The sequence below is a fragment of the Peromyscus californicus genome, unplaced genomic scaffold (genome assembly GCF_007827085.1).
Source record: "Peromyscus californicus insignis strain IS unplaced genomic scaffold, ASM782708v3 Scaffold_3__1_contigs__length_106647218, whole genome shotgun sequence".
NCBI lineage: Eukaryota > Metazoa > Chordata > Mammalia > Rodentia > Cricetidae > Peromyscus > Peromyscus californicus.
In genome coordinates, this window is record NW_026294551.1 from 92,234,485 (window position 1) to 92,257,354 (window position 22,870).

General features: G+C 39.3%; 1 protein-coding gene across 3 annotated transcripts in view; it reads right to left on the reverse strand.

Annotated features, from left to right (window-relative positions):
• Ranbp17 (RAN binding protein 17) overlaps positions 1–22,870 on the reverse strand; it is a 319,336-nt gene that overhangs the window by 70,027 nt on the left and 226,439 nt on the right. For all 3 annotated transcript variants that reach the window (XR_008222563.1, XM_052759010.1, XM_052759009.1), the window contains 3 exons: positions 14,660–14,763; positions 9,024–9,112; positions 1,233–1,340 (listed from right to left, as the gene is read on the reverse strand). Coding sequence is in view for 2 of the 3 variants with exons in the window: in XM_052759010.1 (XP_052614970.1) it covers positions 1,233–1,340; positions 9,024–9,112; positions 14,660–14,763 (301 nt within the window). In the remaining variant the exon portion in view is untranslated. The remainder of the gene's footprint in view (positions 1–1,232; positions 1,341–9,023; positions 9,113–14,659; positions 14,764–22,870) is intronic.

Here is a 22,870-nt window from a genome sequence, read left to right on the forward strand (position 1 = left end):
CCATATTCTCTGAATATTTAAGGTACTTGAGAAAAAACTAAAACAAAACAAAAAAAAACTAAGCGCTTTCAAAAAAAAGAAAATACATTTCTTTCACAAATCTTTGTCCATCTTTCACTTAAGAGAAAAAAACTGAATTATTGCTGTGAACAACTCAGCAACAGAGGGAAGCTGGGCTGCAACCCATACTCCTTCCCCGCCTGGCTGTCTGCCAGAGGCACTACGGAAACAGGTGACAGGTACCTGGTGCCAGGCCACATCCACAACGGCACATGTGAAAGAGGCAAACACAGGAGGTTGCTGCAGTGCCCCACCCCTTTGCCAGATCATGGTTAGTATTTATAAATGCAGTGCTCTGCACAATCAGAAGGTCTGAGAAGTGTTGTGGCTGCAAATACATGTACCCAACACAGAAGGATGCTCAGAGGTAAGCAGAGACATCTTTACAGTTCCTGGGCAGACAACCATCTGCCAGTGAACTGCCCTGAGACTCAATTTCCTTACTCATAAAGTAAAACCTCTTGCTGGGGATGCTGTGAATGTGTTGCACTGATTGATTGATAAATAAAACGCTGATTGGCCAGTAGCCAGCCAGGAAGTATAGTGTAGGCAGGATAAGGAGAGAGGAAAATTCTGGGAGTTGGAAGGCTGAGTCAGGAGAAGCTGCTAGCCGCCGCCACCGCCATGAGAAGCAAGATGTAAGGTACCAGTAAGCCACCAGCCATGTAGCAACTTATAGATTAATAGAAATGTGTTAATTTAAGATGTAAGATCTAGCTAGCAAGAAGCCTGCCACGGCCATATGGTTTGTAAGTAATGTAAGTCTCTGTGTGTTTACTTGGGACTGAGCGGGACTGGAGAAAACTCCAGCTACAACCTCTCAACTCAGAGATCACATTTCCTTATTTAAAATTCTACAGAATTTTAGCTAAGCAAAGAAGTAGTTAAAATACAACCCCCCTCCATTTTGTGACTTTGAGTATTTTAAATAACAGTGGCTGTAGTCTTTCAACTTTCCCTATTTCCCAAAGTTTCTGTCTATGAAATATACTACTCATTCTTCGTCTTTTTCAGACCCACACCCCTACAGTATATGGTAACTTTCTTCCTTTCAAAGCTCATGTCTGTTGCTATCACAGACCGCTGTCTTGGACTCTTGACTGACAATCCCCAGCAGGCAGCTGCGAGCTCTGCAAACTGCACAGCTGTCTGCGGACTGCACAGCTGCTTACCTGTTTTGCATCAGTTCTGCTAGAAGTTTTAAGATAGGAGTAGTACATGCTGGTTCTCCATACCATCGCTCAATAGCTCTCTGAAGAACTGGGAGATATGCTGGATACCTAAAAAGTCTGTTAAAGAATTTGGGGCAAAGAACCTGAAATGTCGCTTAGTGACAGAAGACCCAAGTAACATGCACAAAGTCCTGGATACCATCTCCCCAAGTAACAACAAAACGAAAACTTATTACTGTAAATTAGTGGCATTTTAAAACAAGCAAGTAAACAAACAGAAATCCACATTTCTTTTGTTTCGTGGACAATGGCATTATATAAATTACTCTTTTTTAACTATACAGCTATACTTTTGGGGTAGTTACAAAGTTTGAACCTATTTGTCCCCATAAATTAAATTGTTTTATTCCTGGTATTAGGTATAAGTCAAAGATATACTTTTAAATAGCAGGTAAGTAATATGCTTAAAGAATTATGCTTAATGTTATAGGGAAGAAAAATAAATTTAGCTAAGAGGAATAAAAATATATTTGAGTCATTATTTTTGGGGCTTCTGAGTATTATACTGAGAAAAAGACTTCTTACTATGAAAAGTTAAAAAACACAAAAGCCTAGAGAAATAACAGTAAATATTACAGATCTACCCCTGCTTCAAGATCACCTACTGTCTTTTTCTTTTTAATTTAGTTGTTGACATCTCTGTTTTGGTACCACTGGAGCTCCAAGAAACATCTGGGTTGTCTGTTACCCTGTATAAAGGATCTGACCTGCTATTAATATGCCACCTTCCGGGCACCACATTACTTGTTAGCTCTGTAGATGGTGGTGGTTCCAACCTCCTCAATGCCACTGTTGCTAAGAGTAGCTCAATGTCCATGCAGGCATTCTTTCTCTCTCTAGGATCTTTCTATGACATAGCTCTGGCTGTCCTAGAACTCATCAGTTAGACCAAGGTGGCCCTGAACTCACAGAGATCCACCTGCCTCTGCTTCCTGAGTGCAGGGATTAAAGGTGTGTGCCAACATGGCTGGCCTGCTAAGCACTCTTGTTAATACATATAACATAATAATAAACCTCTGATGCACCTAGCCAGAGATGCACAGTATGAAAACCTGACTTATCTCTGCTGGCTTCACTTGGCCTCCTTCTTAGCAAATGGACAACATAGGAGTCACGTGTGTGTTTGTTTCAGATGAAAGTGCTGAACTGGATCACCAGTTCTTTTTGTGTGGTTTGGACAGAGCTCTATGGTGAAAAACCTCAACATTACAACACTCACCTGCCCTGTCACCCACCCACCCAATCAAGTTCCTCATCAAGGCATAAAGGCTGTTCTGCCTCCAACCTCAACATTTCTGCCCTATGTACAGGTGGGCTTGTCCCAACTCCCTGCACATTATGGGACTCCACTACTTGTGCCCATTTTCCTATATGCTGCTTCCCTCGGCCTCATCCCATCTTCTAATAACCAGCTCATGTTCTACGTCTCTGGGACGTCTTCTCTATTTTTGTCAAAAGGCACCAATCTCTTCTTCACCTATGCTCAATGGGCACTCCTGACCACATCCTCTGAGAATCAGGGCTGGCTGTTTGCAAGACTTGCCTGTCCCATTAGCTTTGAAAGAGCTGAGATTCATGCTCCACAACCATCTCTTCCCTTATATTCCAAAACAGCTGCCAATGATTCCTGAAAGCCTTTCCCAGCATCACTCTACCTGCTAGCCTATCTGGGTGGGAGAAGGCCTAGGTATGGCCCTGCTGGCCCTACCGCAGAACCTATCTCTCCATTCCAAGTGCTATGAGTGCATAGGTCGTCTCCTATGGACAGGTTCAGTACAACGCAGGCCTCAGTATTTGCTGTTGTAAACCTACAAAGGAGCTAGAGCCTACATGGATAGAAGTGTGTCTTCACTGTTTAAACAGCACTTCGTGCTGAGCTTTAAGAAGCCACTTCTACAATAGTGAAAATAAGCCCTCCACAGCCTATAGTGTTGGGCCTCTACAAGTGGGACAGCAGCAGTTTCCCAGGAGAGACAGTATGCTCAGGCTGCATCCCCCAAAACAGTTTCCATAACAAGTATTTGCGAAGCCCTCCACAAGTGTACTGTTTTAGAGTCTCCAGAGATACCAGTGAACAAAAACATTAGGAAAATGCCTTCCCTTATGGGATTTATATCCTAATAATCAGGAAGTAAAGTAAATATACATGCTAGAAAATACCACAAAGGAAAAGGGCAGGGAGTGAAGACAGGAAGCAAGTGGGTATGTTTAAGTGAAGAGTCGGATGAAAATGATAAAAATAAAAACTAGTGTTTGATCCTCAGAACCTATATGATGGAAAGAGTGAGTTGTATTCTGATGTCTATATATGTACTGTGATGCGTGTATGCATACACACATACACACACACACACACACACACACACACACATGCACAAACCCCCCCCCAAAAAAACCCTAACTTGACCAGAAATTTGATCTGAACTGTCAGATAGTTTACTGTTTCTCTCTAAGTACTAGGAAAGCTGTTATTGTTTAATAGACACTAGATACTACATACTATGAACTGTGTTAAGGACCAGGGATCTAGAAAGAAGAAGACATAGTTTTTATCATACTTCATCAGAGTGGCAGGTGTGTAAAGGATGCTCTCCTAGTTTGGGAAAGAAATAGCCTAAGTACAAACTCTGGGATCATCAGGAAACAGATACAAACTTCCAAATCTAAGCGCACTGGAGGCCCACATAGTCCACCTTGCAAACTACTCTAAAGACAGAGCACCATGGTTTTTTAGAGCATGCTGTATTCACACTGGGATAAGACCAGGGGATATGAGGGGATGCTCTCTTTTCTGTGTGGAATGAGAGCAGTGACAATTCTAATATGCTTCTGACAGAGGTGACTGCCACAGAGAAAATGAGTGATTATTGGAAAGCAGAGCAGAGGTCTACTAAGCAGGGAGGTTAAAAGGGCTTCGGAGTGAGAGTGCCAGGCTCAGATTACAGAGTGAGAATCAAAACCCAAGTTTAATTTTCCAGTGGCCTGGTGAGGACTACATATATGTGAGCAGGAGGAAGAGAAGAGGAGCCCTTAGGTAGAAGGGGCCTCGATCTAATTTCTTTCACCTAAATCTTCTCAATGAACACCAAAAGTCTGCATTAGACAAATGAAAAGAATCCAAGACACTAATGGTGACATCAGCAGACAGGATGCTGAGTATGAGAAAGCGGCGAGCATCAGCTTTACTTCCACTCATGTGTCCTCCCAGTAAACCACTCAGTCATCATGAGTTTCTAGGGGCTGCACCACAAAGAAAAGTAGTAAGGAGAAAAACCACAACTGTTTTCTTTGTAGATTTAATAGTAGAAAAAGTGATCTAGGTAATTTTAAAAAAGCGTGAAAGAAAATAAAAAGGGCCAGCATGATTGCTCACTGGGTAAAGGTGCTTCTGCTGCATCTGATGACTTGAACTTAATACTCAGGACCCCTGTGGTATAGGAAAGAACTAATTCCCACAGGCTGTCCTCTAACTTCCATTTGTGTGTGCCATGGCACGAGCATGCATGTGCGCGCGCACACACAAAATAAATAAAATGAACATAATTAGGAAAGATGAGAAAGCATTGTAATACATAAAACAATGTGAGTTTTTTTTTTTCATTAAACTGTTAGGGAATCAGGGTTTGAGGCTGTGGTCTAGACTAGAAAGAGTCTAGCAGTTCAGAGGCTATCTTAAGGTACTCCAGGAACATGCCAATGTCTTTGCTGTGTCCATGAGGGACATGTGCTGTGTGACACCTTTCCTCTCTCCTGGCTGGTAACCCATCTTTTCAAGCTTATTGCGACTTTTGGTTTCCTGGGAAACCTCTCCCATTTTGCCTAAAATAATTGTCAATTTTTCACAAATGTTCATGTGATCCTTTACACATGTCTCTGTTATAACACATGTGCACTTAGTTGGTCAACAAGGGTTCCTTTTGCATGCTTACTTAATCACAAACTTCTAAAGAGCAGAAATTTATTCTTGTATTTCTTATGCATAAAACCCCCATTCCAAAGAATGCTGGCTCAATGGTGGCTTCTTTAGGTTTTGTTTCTTCTCCTGTTTAACTTGTTTCACATACAATGCCAATTACTTTCTAATTGAGATATATTTCTGATTATGTTGATCAATCAAAGTCATCAGAACTTATTCTACAGGTTCCATGCTGCCTGTACAACATGGGTATACATTCTGGAGTCTGACAGTCAAGGGTCCCAGACAACCTGTTTCTCTAACCATGAGGTAAGCCATGTCCTAATGAAGCATCTTTATTACCCCTCCTCAAGTGATGATCACCTGAAACGGTCTCTTCTTAACTTTCTAGGGTCCAGTCTTACTTGACCTAGCAAGAGTTAGATGACAGGGTCACCTTTACAGGGCCTTCCTGACGCCCAGATAAACGACATCTCTTCCCTGTCTGTGTTCTTGTTATAGCATCTACAGCTTCCTATGTTGTTGTAAGTCAGTCACACACAGGACTCGTTTCAACTAAAATGTTCCTCTGAGGTAAGAATTCTGTGTCAGTAACCTATACTGTTCTTAGAACCAAGCACACCATGCCACGGAAGCCCACTTTGCTGATTAAGCAAGCAAGTATGAGTCCTTTGTTAATTGTTTTAGGAAAAGAAGTGACAGTGGAGACAGTTATTTGTACCAGACATTTCAGTAGGACCTTTACATAACCACACCATCACAACAATTCTTACAAGGGAACTACAAGATGGAGATTATTAGCCTTATCTCATGGAACTGTGACTCAGAGACTCAAAGTAATGTACCCAAGACCCACAGGTCGTGAAATGGTAAAACCAAGGCTAGAGTTTAAGACTGTCTTATTAGGGAGCTCTTAGGTGTTCTTCTGCATCTCCCATAGTCTTGCTTTGGGTTTGTGTATGTGCTTATGATGTTAATAAACAGCACTGACTGCCTGTGTGAGCTCACAACATCATGAAAATCAAGAGTGCATGGAAATGATACTCACATTTGCTTATTTTTTCAGTTTCCCTCGGGACTCTTGACACCTTAATCTAAGTATAGCCTGGGAAAGGTTTAAATAATGTCTTTCAATGCACTCTAAGGTAGTTTTCTTATTGTTGCATACTTACTTTAGGGGCAAAGGTATAAACGAATGATTTCTTGCTGAATTCTCTAGTCATGGGAAAATTACCAAGATGGTTGCTGTGTGGTTTCAGGCCATTTAGTTTTGGAAGGATGGAGTGATAAGCAATGCAGTTTGTGTAACAGCTAATGCAGTCAGTGTTCATAGAGATGCTTCTGAATTAAATAGCTAAACACTAAAATAGCATTTTATCAAACAATCATCATAAATAAAGTGTATTTTGACTTTACGATGACATGTGCTCTTACAGGAATGTTTCTTCTGCAAGCTAAGGATTGCATAACAAATTAAGAACACACATCTATGTGGAGAAGAGGCAAATAAACTTTCCCCAGCAGTAATGTGGGAATCATCACTGACGGCTTGACATATCAATATTTCAGGAAGAATAAATGACTTTCATATCCGCATTTTTAAAAAATCATATACTTATTCATTTTTGCATTACTTGAATACTTTGGAAAGAATCTGTACTTTATCACCTGAAACTGTTAAAAGTATTTCAAAATATTTTAATAAAGCTTTTTGAATGATCAAATAATGTAACTTTTAAACAAATTTTACTATTATTATAAATATTTGCTCTTCATCCCTTGCCCAAAGGAAAACTATAAATCTTGTCTCAACTGAATGAACACCATTTATCATATTCATTTTGTTGTCAATACAATTATGAAAAGCCTTTGGCCTTTTCCCAAGGAAGCTGATTTGCTACTGAAACTCAATTATTATAAGCAAGGCCAGTAGCGAGCCACTGCGTCTGGCAGTGTAGCACAGCTTGCCGCTTAAGTGACATCTCGCCCTTTGCTCCTGACCCCAATAACTTCAACGTCTATGGTCAAATGGAAGAGATACTGGTTTCTAGTTCAAAACAAAACACCACATCCCAAGATTTTCCGTTTCTGCCATCTGCTGGACAAATGCTGAAATGGAAACCAGATTATATTTATTGACACAGGAGGGAGTTTCTGACCTTGGCTCTTCTTAGAACTGGTGAACAGGAAAAAACCCCATTAACTCTTGGACAGGCTGGCTTTAGAGCCTGTTTTCAAGTGAATTAGCAATTTTTCATACCAAAATTAGGCTTTTATGATTTTCCACATAAAAGAAAGTTTTGATTTTGGAAATGGGTGTATAGAGAAATAAAACAGTCATATGTATCTGGTCTATCCTTATTAGATTAAATTAAGACTTTCTAATGATTAAATTTATAACCTCTGGACACATACATTATATGAATAAGTCATGTAGTTGAGTCTTCAGGGCCATGAAAAAATCTTATCTGTATGATCTCTAAGAAAATAAATGAGGAAGTAGGTTTCCATAGCAACTAAAACCATAAGTCACTAATACTCTACTAACATCAGAGTTCAAAAATTTTCATAATGTGTGGTGATCTAAAATATGCTCAGATCTGTTATGTTTCGGGCCTAACTATGGCACAGTCACTGTACATTGCTCTTAAGACGTTTCCTTTACAAAATATAAAGAAAGTTAGTATAAGAAAGACTTAAATAAAGCAAGAGAGAAATAGTACCCCTCAAATGTAAATTAAGTTGGGCATGTTACAGGTCTGTAATCTCAATACTTAGGTGGCTGAGGCAGGAAGACCAGATTAAGTTCATCCTTGGTTCCATGTCAAGTCTGAGGTCAACCTGGACTACACGAAACACTGTTTCAAGCAAGAAAGCCATAAAATAAAACAAGTCAGTTTGCTTTAAAGTAGAGTTTTCTTAGGTGCTGCTAGTTTCAAATATAAAGGGCATGAAGCTATCATACTTCAATGACTTGTATAAACAGTCATCTCCTGTTAGGATCAAAGATGACTCAGGGTACTAGTACCATGTTAAAAATGTTTATGGTCATTGTGTGTGTGTCAGGCATCAGACAGAATGTTTACTTATCTTAGTGGCCACAGTAAGCCAGGATACTAGACTGTTTCCTTTGCTGGATGATGACCTCAAGTCTCTGAGAAATAGAATGATTTGCTGAGGTTTACACAGTAATTGAAGAGCTAGGATTTCAAACCTCATCTGTCTCTCTTTATTCTTATGTGATGAAGCATTTCTATATAGGGATTCCCCTCCTCCCATCTATACCATGGTTTAGTAATGGTAAATTCAAATTTTATAGCAAATGACAAATCCTGGACATTTATCCCCAACACCTTCATGACTGTTAACATCCTCATCAGATGGCCAACTGTAGCATTATGAGTAAAATCTTGAAAAGATAAACTAACCTTCTCAGCCCTGCTAATTGAGATGGAACAGAGACTTCAAAGTCTCCTCAGAAAATACCACATGGTACAAATCACTGATCACAAGTACAGATATTAGCTACATGATGCCTGCAGCCCCAACATAAACAATCATTTGAGGGAAGTGATTTTTAAGTTGTCAATATTTAATGGTATCTATCAAAAACGTGACCTCTTTGAGCTGGGTCTCCAAATGCTGTGCTCAGTTATCTGCACTGCTGCCACTGTGCTGTAATTTTTAGCTGATTACACATTAGTTCATTTAGCTTTGTTTCCTCTCCCCTACTGTGCCACACTATTAAACGAAAGAGAGGGGCCTGGCATCCCTCTGTGCACAGAGCTGGTATTGTCACAGTGTAATAAGGATACATCCAGTCAAACAGCATGGTGTAGCTGGTCTTTGTGTTCAGTGCAAAGGCAATCCCTCGAAGATCTCTTGCCAGCCCGATCAACATACGCTGTCAGTGGGAAAGAGACACAGTAATTGATTTTCACGTTAGCGCAGAGCAGATGGAGTAATAATCAGGCAATAATGACCACATATCTGATTCTGATTCATTAGCTAAAATGTCTCGCTCAGATCCCTTTCCATAGAAAACCATAGACTCTTTAATAAACAGACCATCAATCTGCTGACCAACTCCACTTTGCTTCTTATAAATTGAGCTAATTCTTAATTCCAGGAGCACAGAAACATTGAGACGCAATATATGTTTTATCTGAATACTGCCAAATTAAAAAAAAAAAAACAAAATAAAATAGGACTCATAATTTCACAAGAGATATATAGTCTAGACATTATTTAATAACAAATCTCAACCAACTGGCTTGACTAAAATCAATCTCACTATACAATTTAGTCTGCCCTAGAAACTCACTGGCATTTAAAGACCCCAAAGAAAAGTTGCAATAACTCAGGACAAGAGGTGACCTACTGCATTATGATATACTCAGAAAGGAAGCCATATTGTTCAAGTTAGTGAATGATGTAAGGAAAAAAGTTCTGTATTTAATGTCATAAGACTCTGAAATTGAACTCTTTGTTTAATTCTTAAAGGCAAGGCAGTTTACCCATTAGTTTCCTCATCTATCAAAGGGGCTAATTATAATTATGGCCATTCTATAGACCTGCTATGAGAAATCTGTTTGTGTGCAAAAATGCCTAGCAATAGCTTGACAAATAGTAAGTGTGGTTCACAAATGGTTTTAGAAGGGAGAGGGGGAAGCCATACCAAACCTCCTTGACATGAATAGAAAAGATCTGACTCATACTCTGGACTCTTAATTAAGCTGTCCTTAGGATGATGATTGGGAAGAGAAAAGAAACCCGTGAACAGATGCTAGAATGTCAGAACAAAGAGCACGAATAAACATAATTGCCCAACAAGGAGGTGGGATTGCTGAGATATGCAACTGTGATTTCTGAATATACTGCTTCAGTAGAAATGGTAAGCCAGAAGACAGTCTCAGGATCTCTACAGACTGACTTTGGTAATGAATAGAAATCTGTCTAGTAAGATGCCTAAGTTATCAAGTAGGCAATGAATTTTGACCATCTTAATTACGGAGGACATTTCAAAGGAACAAATTATAGCAAGCAGTCAGACATTCTGCTCCTCCTACCTAAGAGGCATCTCAATGTACCTGGATGTTGTCCAGGGGACGACTCAATTTCTATTTCTAACAGTTTACAGAATGATGGGAACCCAAAGTTCTGAATCTGAAAACTCCTAATTTCAATTTTTTCTGCTTAAAATGACTCATTTAGTGTTCTCCCATAACATCATCAGCTTCTGCTCTTCTATAGTCACCAGGCCTCCTCACAATTACCTCATGTTACTGCTACTTTTTAAAATTGCTTATTATTCAGTTTTTTTTTCTCACCAGTTAGAACTAGTCCCTTTCTCAGCTTCCTTCTTTCTTTGCAGCCTCCGAAACAAAATCTGCCATCTATGAAGCGCCCTCTGAACACTGGCATTCTGGCTGCCGTCTACGCTGTCCTATGGATTCTACTTGGCTTTGCCATTACAGCACTTTTTAAAAATTCTATTTTTATGTACATTTATACAGGCTACTCCAGGTAATTTTGAGTTTCCATATACATATAAGATATCCATTATTCAATTCTAAATTAGTGAATAAGAACCATGAATTTTACTTTATTCCTTGTACAAAGGGCTTTTCATAAAATGTCATCATACAAAAGGTTAATTTTTATTTGGTCAGACTTCCTTCCTTGAAGGTACCAAGTTGATATAAATGCTCTAATTAAGCAAACCTATGGTCTTTTTAATACAGTAAAATGTGGCCATAAAATTATACTAATGTTTTACTTTTGGAAAGTGTTACTTCAGAGCAGAGATAGCATATAACAAACTAAGCGTAAGTTTTAGATAGATTCACTTTTGCTGTAAAGTGTAATGTTAATGTAAGAAACAGATTCATTATATTAAAAAAATAGCAGTCCTCTCAGGGCAGCATAGAGTCTACACACATACATAAACAACTCTACAGGAGAATTTTCTCAATACTCAGCTCTGGTATGAAACAGACAGCCTTAACCAGGAGCTCACACTAGCTAGCAAATAACCCAGAATCTTGGGGGTGGGGAGCAGATCTAAAAGGTGATGAGTTCTAATAATTTTCTTGAGGTACATTTGAGGAGTGGGATAGGTCTAGTGATCTACTCCTATGGACTCCTTTTTAGAGAGTTCAAGAAGAAACTGCTGAGAGCTTCAGTCCGCGGCATGGTGAACAGTTGTCTGTGTGCCAAGTGTGAGACGGATGGGCTGGGAAACAGCTGAAACGCAGCTCCTTCCACCCTGACCCCCAAACAGGGTTTCTAATGGGAAGCCTGACAGACCCTTTACTGTAGTGGTACTACTGGGGCAGCTATAATATTATCCTCATAATTCTACTATATAATAACAACAAAGAAAAAGAAGGTGAAGGGTCATTGTGCTTTGTCTTTAGAATTAAGATGGCTGTCTTCATCCTTACAGCATACTCTTAATTCTGGAGACACATCTTAATAACCTCTAAATAGTTCCAACAAAAGAGCCGTGTCAGAGGAATGAGCAGGCCCCAAGGTGTTTCAACTGGAGTGTTTTCATCTGCCTTTATTGCTCTATCCCTCTCCAGAATTAAGGCAATAACCTGTGATAAATTATTCAGGAACTGCTACAGGGATCAAAGCAAAATCATTCTGTTAAAGTGCTGTTTGCAACATTTGGCACTTAGTGCGAAAACTTTTAATGTGCGCATGCTGAAAATCAAGGATTTTAAATAATTTAACATCGGGGAGTTTTTACGAAAGGACTAAAGATAGCAGGTTCCTATTTAACTGCTCCTCTTCCTCTGAGAAGTTTTTCATTCATTTTCCTTAAAACCCGTGACGTCATGGCTGAATTGAAAAATATGCATGGGCTAGGGTAACAGCACACTATATTTTAATATGGATAAAAGGATGGGGGTGGGTGGGAAGCATGAAACATTTTGAAATAATACTCCAGAATCAGGATTTGTTGTTTTTGTTTTTGTTTTGTTTTGTTTCTTTCTTTCCCCTTGACTTTGGAGAAAGAAAAACTGAAAACAAAACAAAACAAAATCTCAAGACAAAAATTCAACATTCTCTTCAATTTTATTAGGACTAAGTAAGGAAAACAAAGTTATAAATAAGGGCTTTTCAGCATTTCTTTCCCTCACAGTATCTCAGTTTGGCACCATAGGTCCTAAACTCTGCATTTGAAAAGTATCTATAAATAGGGATTTAGATGACCTGGTAAGGGCTGCAAATTAAATGAATTTGGCAGTCCTGAAGCATTTTCATAAAGATATTTTAACATCACCTCCTGTGGATTGGAATACTAAATACTTTATTGGAGGACAAAACAGAACTGTTTTTATCTTTAGTACTTGCAAAATGAAATACCTGAGAGCACCTTTGCATGTATTATTTATTCACCAGGATAGAAAAATAGCCTTAACCTAATAAATTACATTTAAGAGCATTAATGCAAAAGTTTTGTTTACGATAAAGCAACAGATTTCGTTCCTTATTGGTAGCTTTAAGCACCAAGTTTTCTTCATACAAATTAGACAGATGGTGCTTACAGTAGAATTTACTAAAGGTCTGTCACAACAAATGCAGCCAAGCTGCATATTTAATCACTGCAGAATCTTGTCTACCTGCAGCTGCCAACTGCTAATCCAATTTCCCTGATAAATGTGGCAAGAGACACGATCAGCAATAAAGAGCATCTAACTCCATTTTCCTGCAGGGCGTCTTTTGATGAACATTTAGGACGGAAGCACGGAGTGCACTGTGTGGCCTTGGTTCGTGGCAGCTGCATGCATTCTGAGGCACAGTTCTCAGGTTACTCACTTAATTCTGCTACTATCATTACGTTGCTATTGATCTCAGTAGCTGTTGCCTACACAGCATTACTCTAGATGAAGCTGAATCAGGCAGTTATCATGCATCAAACTTGCTCAAAAGCCTGGAGATTTCCCCTTAATTACTTGTGATTTTATTTGCAAATACCGTTAAAGTGTAATCAAGCAGTCACTTTCCAGGGTCGTTAAGAACTTGCTAGTTTAGGGATATATCACTGGAACTCCATTAAAAATGACTCTAGGAAGATGGTTTCTATCAAACTAGATGGAATTACATCTAAACAGGCTTGGAATATAATGAAATCTTCAAATGAGACAAATGTAATTTTTATAAAGATGGCAGTTTTTAACCTCACCAAATCTTTTTGGTAAGGGGCAGCAAGGGCTACTTAAAAGCTGCAAAGACTCTGTTGGTCAGAAGCATTTGGAGACATCTAAAAAATATAGTTAGTTTGGCTAGGAACTGACAAAGAATTCAGGAACACCATATAAACAAAGAAAAATTAAGATCTTACTTACTTTTTAAAATTTCATGACTATGTTATCCTGATAAGCATATAGTTCAAGAACTTTATTTTAAACTAAAAGGTATAGCATGTGGGTAATTATTTTGTTCACAGAAGAATTGTCTAAATATCAGTAGCGGCCACCCTTTTCTAATTGGTTTCATGGTATTTGTGTGCATGTATATGAGAGAAAGAATAAGAGAGGGAGGGAGGAAACGAGGAGAAGAGACGCCATGAAAGGATGGTTCATATTTCAACCTATTTCAAATAACAATGACACGCGACTAGGGCATCACCAACAAGGGTACCTACTTCTCTGGAGTGTATTTATTATTCTTAAAAATAATAATCAGTGCCAATCTATTTACTACAGCTCCAATACAGCGTAATTTCAGGAGACACTATTCCTGTTTGGCAAAGCTCCTGCTTCCCATCCCCCACATTAAAATATGGGGCTGTTCCGTCACAAACAGCTTGCTACACTTAAGGATTTTACTAATAAAACATAATGTTGTCTTAGATATTATGACTGTTGCCACAGCTGAACTGACTTGTCAAATCAATCCTAATATGGCTCCCACAGGCACATAAAGCCTTATTTAGCTATCAGTTATCCTAATCACTTTGTTCAGTTTAAGAAGGCAACACTTCAAGACTGGATCCTATTTATACACATATGCCTAGCCATTTAATAAAGTCTTGATTTATATAAATTCTTGTTTAAAAAATCTTCAGAGATGTAGGGTTTTAGCATGTGTGCATGTCTCTGTATGGATATGCTGAAACACACAGAGCAGGGTGAATGGGAGGGAGCAATGTTTAAAGTGGTTTGTCCACGAGAACTGTGCTATCACAGTGAGTGTGCATCGCTGGAGACAAATCTGCACCATCTGACCATGAACTGACTGTCCTAAGCCAGTCACTGACCTCACAGTTCATTTGCATCCGAAACTAGAAAAGTGCTTACATTAAAGCATGTCTCACAAGCATATTACTTAGAAATGTGGGCCCGAGACATACATATACAAATATATGAGAAACTTCTCTGGTGTTAGGCACTGAGAAAGAATACTTGTCATTCCTCATGTCTGGAAACAAACTCACCTTCACTACTTCTTGTTTAAAGTTGTTGTTGAATATTTGCAAAACTGTTTCAAAAGAGACTGTGAGAGGCAGCATAAAATTCTCAAATTCATCCTCATCTTCACCTACAGAAGAAACAAAAGGGTTGCTATGGTTTAAAACGCATGCTAATGTACATCAGCCTCAACACTGAGCGCTTCATTCAGGTTTAGAAATGTTCCTGTGAAGAGGTCAGCCTGCATCCCATCCATGCCACAACTGGTGCTTTGGCTCATTGAACATTCTAGTTTTTCTCTGTCCTTTACACCAAATGAAACAGCAACATCACTCAACAGCCATTTCACCCCTATCTTTTTACTGGCTCTTAACTGACTCATGCCCAGGCATTTCCACCCATCTTTACTTCTTGGGGCCCCCAGAGTTTCCCTACTTTCAAACATTCTCTCCTTTTCCTTTTTTCTCTTTTGGTGCCAAGGCTCCAAAGGGCTCACAGACTCAAGTGCTCAGATAGTCTAAGTTATTATTTTCTTTTATTTATATTCTTTAAAATATTAGCTTATGGGGACTGGAGAGATAACTGCCTCAGTAATTAAGAGCACTTGCTGCTCTTATAGAGGATCTGAGTTCTGCTCCCAACACCGACATCAGGCAGCTTACAACTGCCTCTAACTCTAGCTCCATGGGATCCAACACCCTCTTCTGGGGGCACACACTCTCAAATACACACACATACATAAATACAAACAAATCTTTAAAAATTAACTTATTAATAAATGACAAAAGGATGAAGTCCCCTCATGGTTCATTTAGATTTCAATTGTTCTCCACGGAACACTTCCTGTTCATTACAGACAAGAGTAAAAAGAGGTATTACCTATTAATTTTTCATATAAAGGTAGACCTATATTTTTCTTAAGAATTCTGTCAAAACAGAATCCTCACACACTAATAATACACATACTATTCTTTTCAAAATTGGTTTCTCTGAAATTAGATTGGACTCTGGTTCATCTTATGCCACAGGGAACCATTTACTAATGAAACAACAGAAAAAGCTTATATGTCTTGCTGAAAGTGCCACTTAGAAGAGAACTATATGGTTCAGACCTTTTGATTTCTGAGCTATTAGTGGTTTTAAAATACAGCATCTGATAGTAAACAACTTCAGAGAAGAGACTAGTGGTCCTCAATGGTTGATACTTGCCCTAGAAGCAGGACCATTACCTGGGGCTTATGACATGCCAACTTCTAGGTTCCAATCCAGACCTACTCTACTGCATCAGAATCTCTGGGGGCAGAGAACAGCAACTGTTTTAGCAAACTTTCCAGATGATTCAGACGCCTGTCAACTTTAGAGAAACTGACATACTCATCCTTATACAGATGATGAAGTCCAAGGTCCCCCCCCCCCCCCCCCACACACACACAATCAATAGTGGAGTTTTTGACTCTTCAGTGGTGGCTGATTTGGTTGACCCTCATTTTTTATGATTTCCCTCTCCCCTTAAAACCTATACAATTTGTCTTTAGAGTCCAACAGAATGGAGAACACAAAAAGATGCCAAAAGTCAATCAATCTTTCCTGGTATTCTAGCCATAGGTTAAGATCTTAGGTAAAGACTAAAGCAGGCCAATTTATAATCTCTGCTCTGTCAAGTGGCTATGTGACCATATCATTCTTCATATCCAGCACTGTTTGCCACAGAAGTTATTTTCAAGGCTTTCATCCAAAGATGTCATCTAAAGATGGCTACTCCCTTCCCAGACATTACATACAAGTACTTCATCTCCTTCCTATGTCTGTTGTATGTCCCCCTTACTTTTAATTACACATTTAATAATACCAGCAATACTGCAGCCACTTACATGATACCATCACCATTTGATCAAGGCCTCCGTGCACTGAAGGAGAGGAAATTTATAATGTGCATATGTAAATTTTTAACTACTAACCTACACTGGCCACTATCTTGGGCTTAGCCTCGGTGTGCTGCCATAGTGTGCTACTGTTTTGCTGTGATGGATGATTATGCAGGGCTCTATAGTACACAGATTTAGGAATCTGACTTTTACCACAAATTATTTAACCTTGGGTATTTTACTAATCTCTGAATCTCAGCTTCCTCATCTACAAAATAAAGATAAAACTATCTATCTTTAAGGTTTCTGTAAAGATTAAATGCTAAAATACATGAAAAACAGATGTTTCATATATACTATGACTTATAGTATTTATGTACTATTATTGCAGTATTAGCTCCGAAAACAGTGCCTTCTGTTACTAGGAAGGTACTATGTTTGAATGGAAAACAGTTGTTCAACAAGTTTCCAAAGTCTTGGGTCTGGTCTGATTAAAAGTCCAAGCCTATAATATCAGTACTTGGAAGTAGAAACAAGGGGATCAGGAGTTCAAAAGCAGGCTCAGCTACTTGAAAACCTGTTATATTATTATTATTATTATTTTAAAAACTCTTGATATTTTAAAAAAGGGCCTTGGGAGGTAGCTCAATGGTAGAGTAGTAACAGTGCCTAGCATCTGTGAAAGACCTGGGTTCAAACATTACCACCGCAAAGGAAACCCAAAAAAGATTCCAGGAAAAAACAAAAGCCTACTCTAATAAATAGAAGTGACTCTTGTCAAATCCTAGGTATAGACTACACATGCACATTGAATTTAAAAACACAATCTTACTCTATGATAAAGTGTTTTCTAAAAATGGTTATTAACAAGAACAGTGAGAGTTATTCCTGCAGACAGAAGAGTGCTGGGAAGGACGCTCTGAAACTAAGCTTCAGTCCTGGCTCTGCTACTGTTAGCTGTCTGCCATCTAAGCTTTAGTGTCCTCATTTGTAATTAAGAGACACAATATTTACTTCATAAAGTTAGCTGTGAGGATTAAATGACAAAGCATCTGTACCTCCCCTTGCTGGCACTTCATAAATGACAGCCATTAGCATTTCCGTTGTCTTGAGTTCAACATGGACTTAGAGAGGTGATTATGATAATTAAATAAAGTGTGACCACACGACTGCCAGCCCAATAAATGTCCTTCCTTTGGGAATGAAGCTTCCGCAACAAAGCTTCGACTTTTCCAATGCAAAGAGATGTTTATTTATAACAAACACAATTCAGAGCTTCTGCATTTTAACTTTATATTTTGAGCTACAGATAAACCAATCTTCCAGATTCCATCTATTTCACGAATCCAAATTCTTGAGGCCCACTCAATAGGCAGGAAACCATGCCTGGTCTTAGAAATCTAAGGTCATGGATATTAGAAGAGAACTTACTACTGCTATTACCAGACCAGCACAATTCCTAACTGCATTCTAAAACTTCTCCTTATACTCACAGGTAGGTGCAGCTCTCACCTCTCAAGAAGCTTCTCTTTACAGAAAATGGAGACCATTACGGAAAATCACAACTGGTCATAATGCAGAGATCAACAGAATGTGGGGAACTCAGTTAAATATCTATAACACAACTCCTGCACTGAAGGTTCAGGAAACATGGAGGGAGAGGAGGCATAGAGAGGTAAAGAGCCAGAGGACCAAGGAGATTGAATCTCAGAAATAACAGGGAAGGTACACTGATGTTCCTAAATAACATCAATAATATGGCTGCCCAAACAAGATCTGAATAATGACAATATTAACAGACATGATAATGGTGTAGGGCTCAATTTAACCTGGTCTCACCCCTAGACAAATAACAACTAGTGACTACTGAGAAAGGGAGAATTAGCTTTTACAGGGATGAGATCCTTAAGTGGTCAGCCCTAATATCATTTAACCATATACACATAGGCCATACTAAATGGACTCAGCAAGTTGTGTGTGTGTGTGTGTGTGTGTGTGTGTGTGTCTCTAACAATAACAGTCAAAGAAAAAGAGGTCATCAGTTTGAGAGGGCGTGGGAAGTGACATAAGAAGGCTGGGAGAGGAGACATGAGAGGGGATGAAGATAGAGGAAAGGAAAATGGGAAGTGACACAATTGTATTTCAATTAAATTTTAATAAAAATTAAAAAAAATAAAGATTTCAGATGGGTGGTGGTGGCGCAAACCTTTAATCCCAGCACTTAGGAGGCAGAGGCATATGGATCTCTGAGTTTGAGGCTATCCTAATCTACAGAGCGAATTCCAGGACAGTCAGGGCTACACAGAGAAACCCTGTCTTGAAAAACAACAAACAAAACCCCAATGATTTCATCATGTGAAAAAAAAAATCCAGTGAATAGGGACGTGAGCAGCAGTGCTACTCTATGCAGCGCATTCACAGGCCTTCTCTGCCCACTGGATCTCCAGTGACTCCCTCCACCATCATTTCCAACCTGCTTTCCTGTTCTTACTGGAGTTACATGACTGGCCAGGACCTCTTACAGACGTTGTCATTTGTTTTCTTTGTTAGAATACAACCTTTTTGGGGAGGGACGTGATCTACATTGATCACAGCTCTCTATTATTTAGAATAGGGTCTGGATGAATTCAGTACTGAATTTAGTCAAAGAACACACTCATGGCTCTTACTATATTAAACAAACTGTTGGAACTCACAATCCCACGAAATCCTACAATCTCAATTTTTTAGGGGAACAGAGAAGCCCAAAAGAATTAAGTAGCTTGCCAAATATCTTCCAGCTGATAAATGCCAGTGATGATCTGAGATCCTGATCATCTGTTTTGTTCTTAAGTTCATGCTCTTCCCCAGTATCTCTGATGGAGTGGAAGACATCAAAATTACGGAGTGAAGTCTGACACAGACTCTTGAATTTGGAGTTACAAAAGACAGAAGAGAGTAAAAGGAAGCGAGGTGCTGGTGAGGAAAGCAGGATCCCTAGGCAGCAGCGAGTTTAAAGAGGCCAGTGGAGGAGGGAGGTCATCAGCAGTGTCTCCATTGCACTTAGTGCTCTTCCTGTGTGACTGCAGGGTTAGGTCTTACTGCCTAAGCTGGAAAACTGGCTACTTTAATCATCATCCATTAAGGATTTCTCCCTTCCTCGATCATATTGTCTACAGAGGTACCATTTACTGGTTCTGATGCAAAAGAAGAAACATGAGATGTCTTGTAGTTTCAAACTCAAGGATGTAGTGATGTATTTACTATGCAAAATGTACATGTCAGGATCTTATGAATAAGGCCGACTTTTTTCTAGTAAGTCAGAGATCTCAAAAAGAATATGATTCATAGGTAAAATATTCATTAACAAACTACCACCAACTCTGAAAGGTAAGTTAGTATATTAATACACATTTTAAGTTCTTCATCACCCATAAAAAGAAAAGATTTTTTTTTTGGATTTTAGGATACCCCCAAACAAATCACCTTCCTAGGTTTCTGGGGATGAGGTTGAACAGAAAAGTTATTGTTTTATATGTTGTAAAAATTTTTTCCTTCAGAGAAAACATTCAGAATAGGGGTTTTCTTAATATGTTAGCTGCCAAATATTTGCGTTTTAGTACATTTCATTTATTGTTGTGCACAGTTTCAAACCTTGGACACTTGAGGGATGGTAAGAGGAAGATCAAGAGTTTGAGGGGACTCTCAGCTACATAGTGAGTGTGCAGTTAGACTGGGTTCTATAAGACCCCGCCTCAAAAATCCAAACTAAACCAACAAAACCTCACCCAAAGCAATCAACCTCACACCAAACAAATCTGAAGGGTGGTGAGTTTAAAATAGTTGATTCCTGCTCCAAGAGCTAAGAACTGAAGCCCAGGGTGTGAAGTGGTACAGCCAGGGCAGTATGGTGAGACAGGGCACTGTGGAAGAGTTTCACAGTTATTGATGAGCTGCAGAACTGCCACCTGACTCCATATCACCACAGAAAAACCAGTAAGCTGACAGACACTATGTGCACTTATAAACAAAGCACTCAATAGGCAGAGGCAGAGGACTCCAGGTCCAGGAAGGTCTGGGTCACAGAGGGATACCCTGTCTCAAACAAAAGCAAACAGTCTATATTTAATATTCATAGCAGCATTATTTCAGAATAGCCAAACGGGAGAAACATTTCAAATCTCAACCGCTTATTTAAGTTGAAGAATAGATGAGGTCTATGTATGTGTGTATATACATAGAAATATCCAGCCATCAAAAGGGGAAAAGTATCAATACATGCTAAAATGTGGGATAAGCCTCAAAAATGATTATACTAAGTTAAAGACAGACACAGAGGCCATGATTCCATTTCTATTCAATATTCACTCTAGGACAAATCCAGAGAGAAAGGAGTTAAGTGGTTGCCAGGAGAAGGGGTAGGTTGGGATGAAAACATTTTGGACTTACATAATGGTGGTGGTTATACAACCTTGTAAATACTCTAAATATGATGAATACCCTTGGATCGTACATTTAAAAATGTCAATTTTATGGCACCAGAGCCTAAAAAGAAAACAAAACCACTGCCATGACAGAAATCTGAGTTTACCTTCCTCTCCTTGAAATATATACAAACACAGAGTGAATCCTGAGTTCCTCAAATTTGAAAGCAGACAGTGGCTGGATCACTGGGGACTTGGTAAAGTGGGCAAGGAGAGAGAAACAACAATTACAGTAATTATAAATGATGGTAGCCAACAGTCGCTAAGCATATACTGCATGATAAACACTATGAAATGCTTTGGCATTTGTGATGTCAGCATGATAGATAAAACTCTAACATGGGAACATGTGACTATTTTGAGTTATATAATAAAGTCAAATTAAGGCCACTGATAAACTGTCTTTAAAATAGAAAATCTGTCAGGCAGGGTGATACACACTTTTAATACCAGCTCTTAGGAGGCTGAAACAGGAGGATTGCCATGAGTTCCAGCCCAGTTGAGCAATCTGTTCTACAGTGTGAGACCCTGCCAAAAAACTGAAGGAAAAAAGAAAACTATTTTGTGTTCTTCAAAATGAGTACAACTGGGATCTACGAGTCCTTAAAAGCCAGCATGAGCCTGGCTCAATGTTCTTGAAAAAAAGGACCTCTAGAAGCTGTGAAGCAGGAAGACAGCCTTTCTAGACCACAGCCCTGTCAATATCTTAGTTCAACTCACTGAGACCCACTTTGGACATCTGCCATCCAGAACTATGAAATAATATTTATACTGTTTAAAATTAAGTTGTGGCAACTTGCTATATAAGTAATAGGAAGTTAACACAGTAAGTAAAGACTTGCCTGTTAAATTAGTCCAAACTAAGGTAAATTAAGGATAACACAAGGAGACACAGGAGTGGGTTGAGAAAATAGTCCACTAAAGGCAAGTAGCTGTGGGGAACCGAAGCAGAGTCCATGGTCCTTGGATGTCTATATCCACAGCTCCTGCTAAGTCCAATGCTGTAAGAAGACGGCACTTCTCAAGTTTGGTTTAGCAGAGGGCTCAAGGAAAGTGCTCGGCTGGTCTTTCAAACATAAGCCACAACCTGGCTCCAGTCCAGTTTCCCTGTCAATTGATTTCGAGTTCTGGTCACTTCTGAAATGACTTGTGACTTCAGGCAGGGCAGGGTATTTTAGAATCGCAAGGAAGTGTCATGAGTGGGGAAAGTAGCTGCATGGAGAGGAGTGAAGCTCCTCACTGTGAGGTCCACAGTGGTTCGCTGCCGACTTTCAGTGTTTCTTAGTTCACAGTTACTAAGCACTTGCAGTTCGGCACTCAGTTCACAGGGTGATCCTAGAAGCATCTCCATTTAATAGACAAGAAAACTGAGGTTCCCGAAGTTCAAGAAAACCACAATACTCACATGAGTTTTTAGAAGAAAAACACATTGTTCAGTGCAGAGTTGCTGTTCCTTTGGTAAGAAATCTAACCTCAAAGTTTCACCCTGAGCATTTTATTCCCTGGGGTGCGCTGGACTCTACCCTCAAAACCAGGTACATTATTAAAACTGGATCTGGACTTAATGGGCTGCTTTCTGCCTACAGGGCCAGCTAATTAGTCTTAATTATCTCATTATGGATTCTAAGTATTTCCAGCTGCTTTTTTTTACCCCCACTGCCCACTCTCCCACCCTTCTCCCACGTCTACTTTCCAGGTAGTCTCTGCCAAGTCATGGGCACAGGTGAAATGATGATGTATTCTTCATCTATGAGAACATTAGTTATTTCTGATCAAGCCCCTCACCTGCTAAGTCTTCCTCAGCAGCCTACCTTTCTATTCCTTAATCCATGAAAAGAAATGCTTTGCCCAATTCTTAGACATAGAACATCATCTAAAAATTTCATCTGACCTTCACTGGATTGTCATA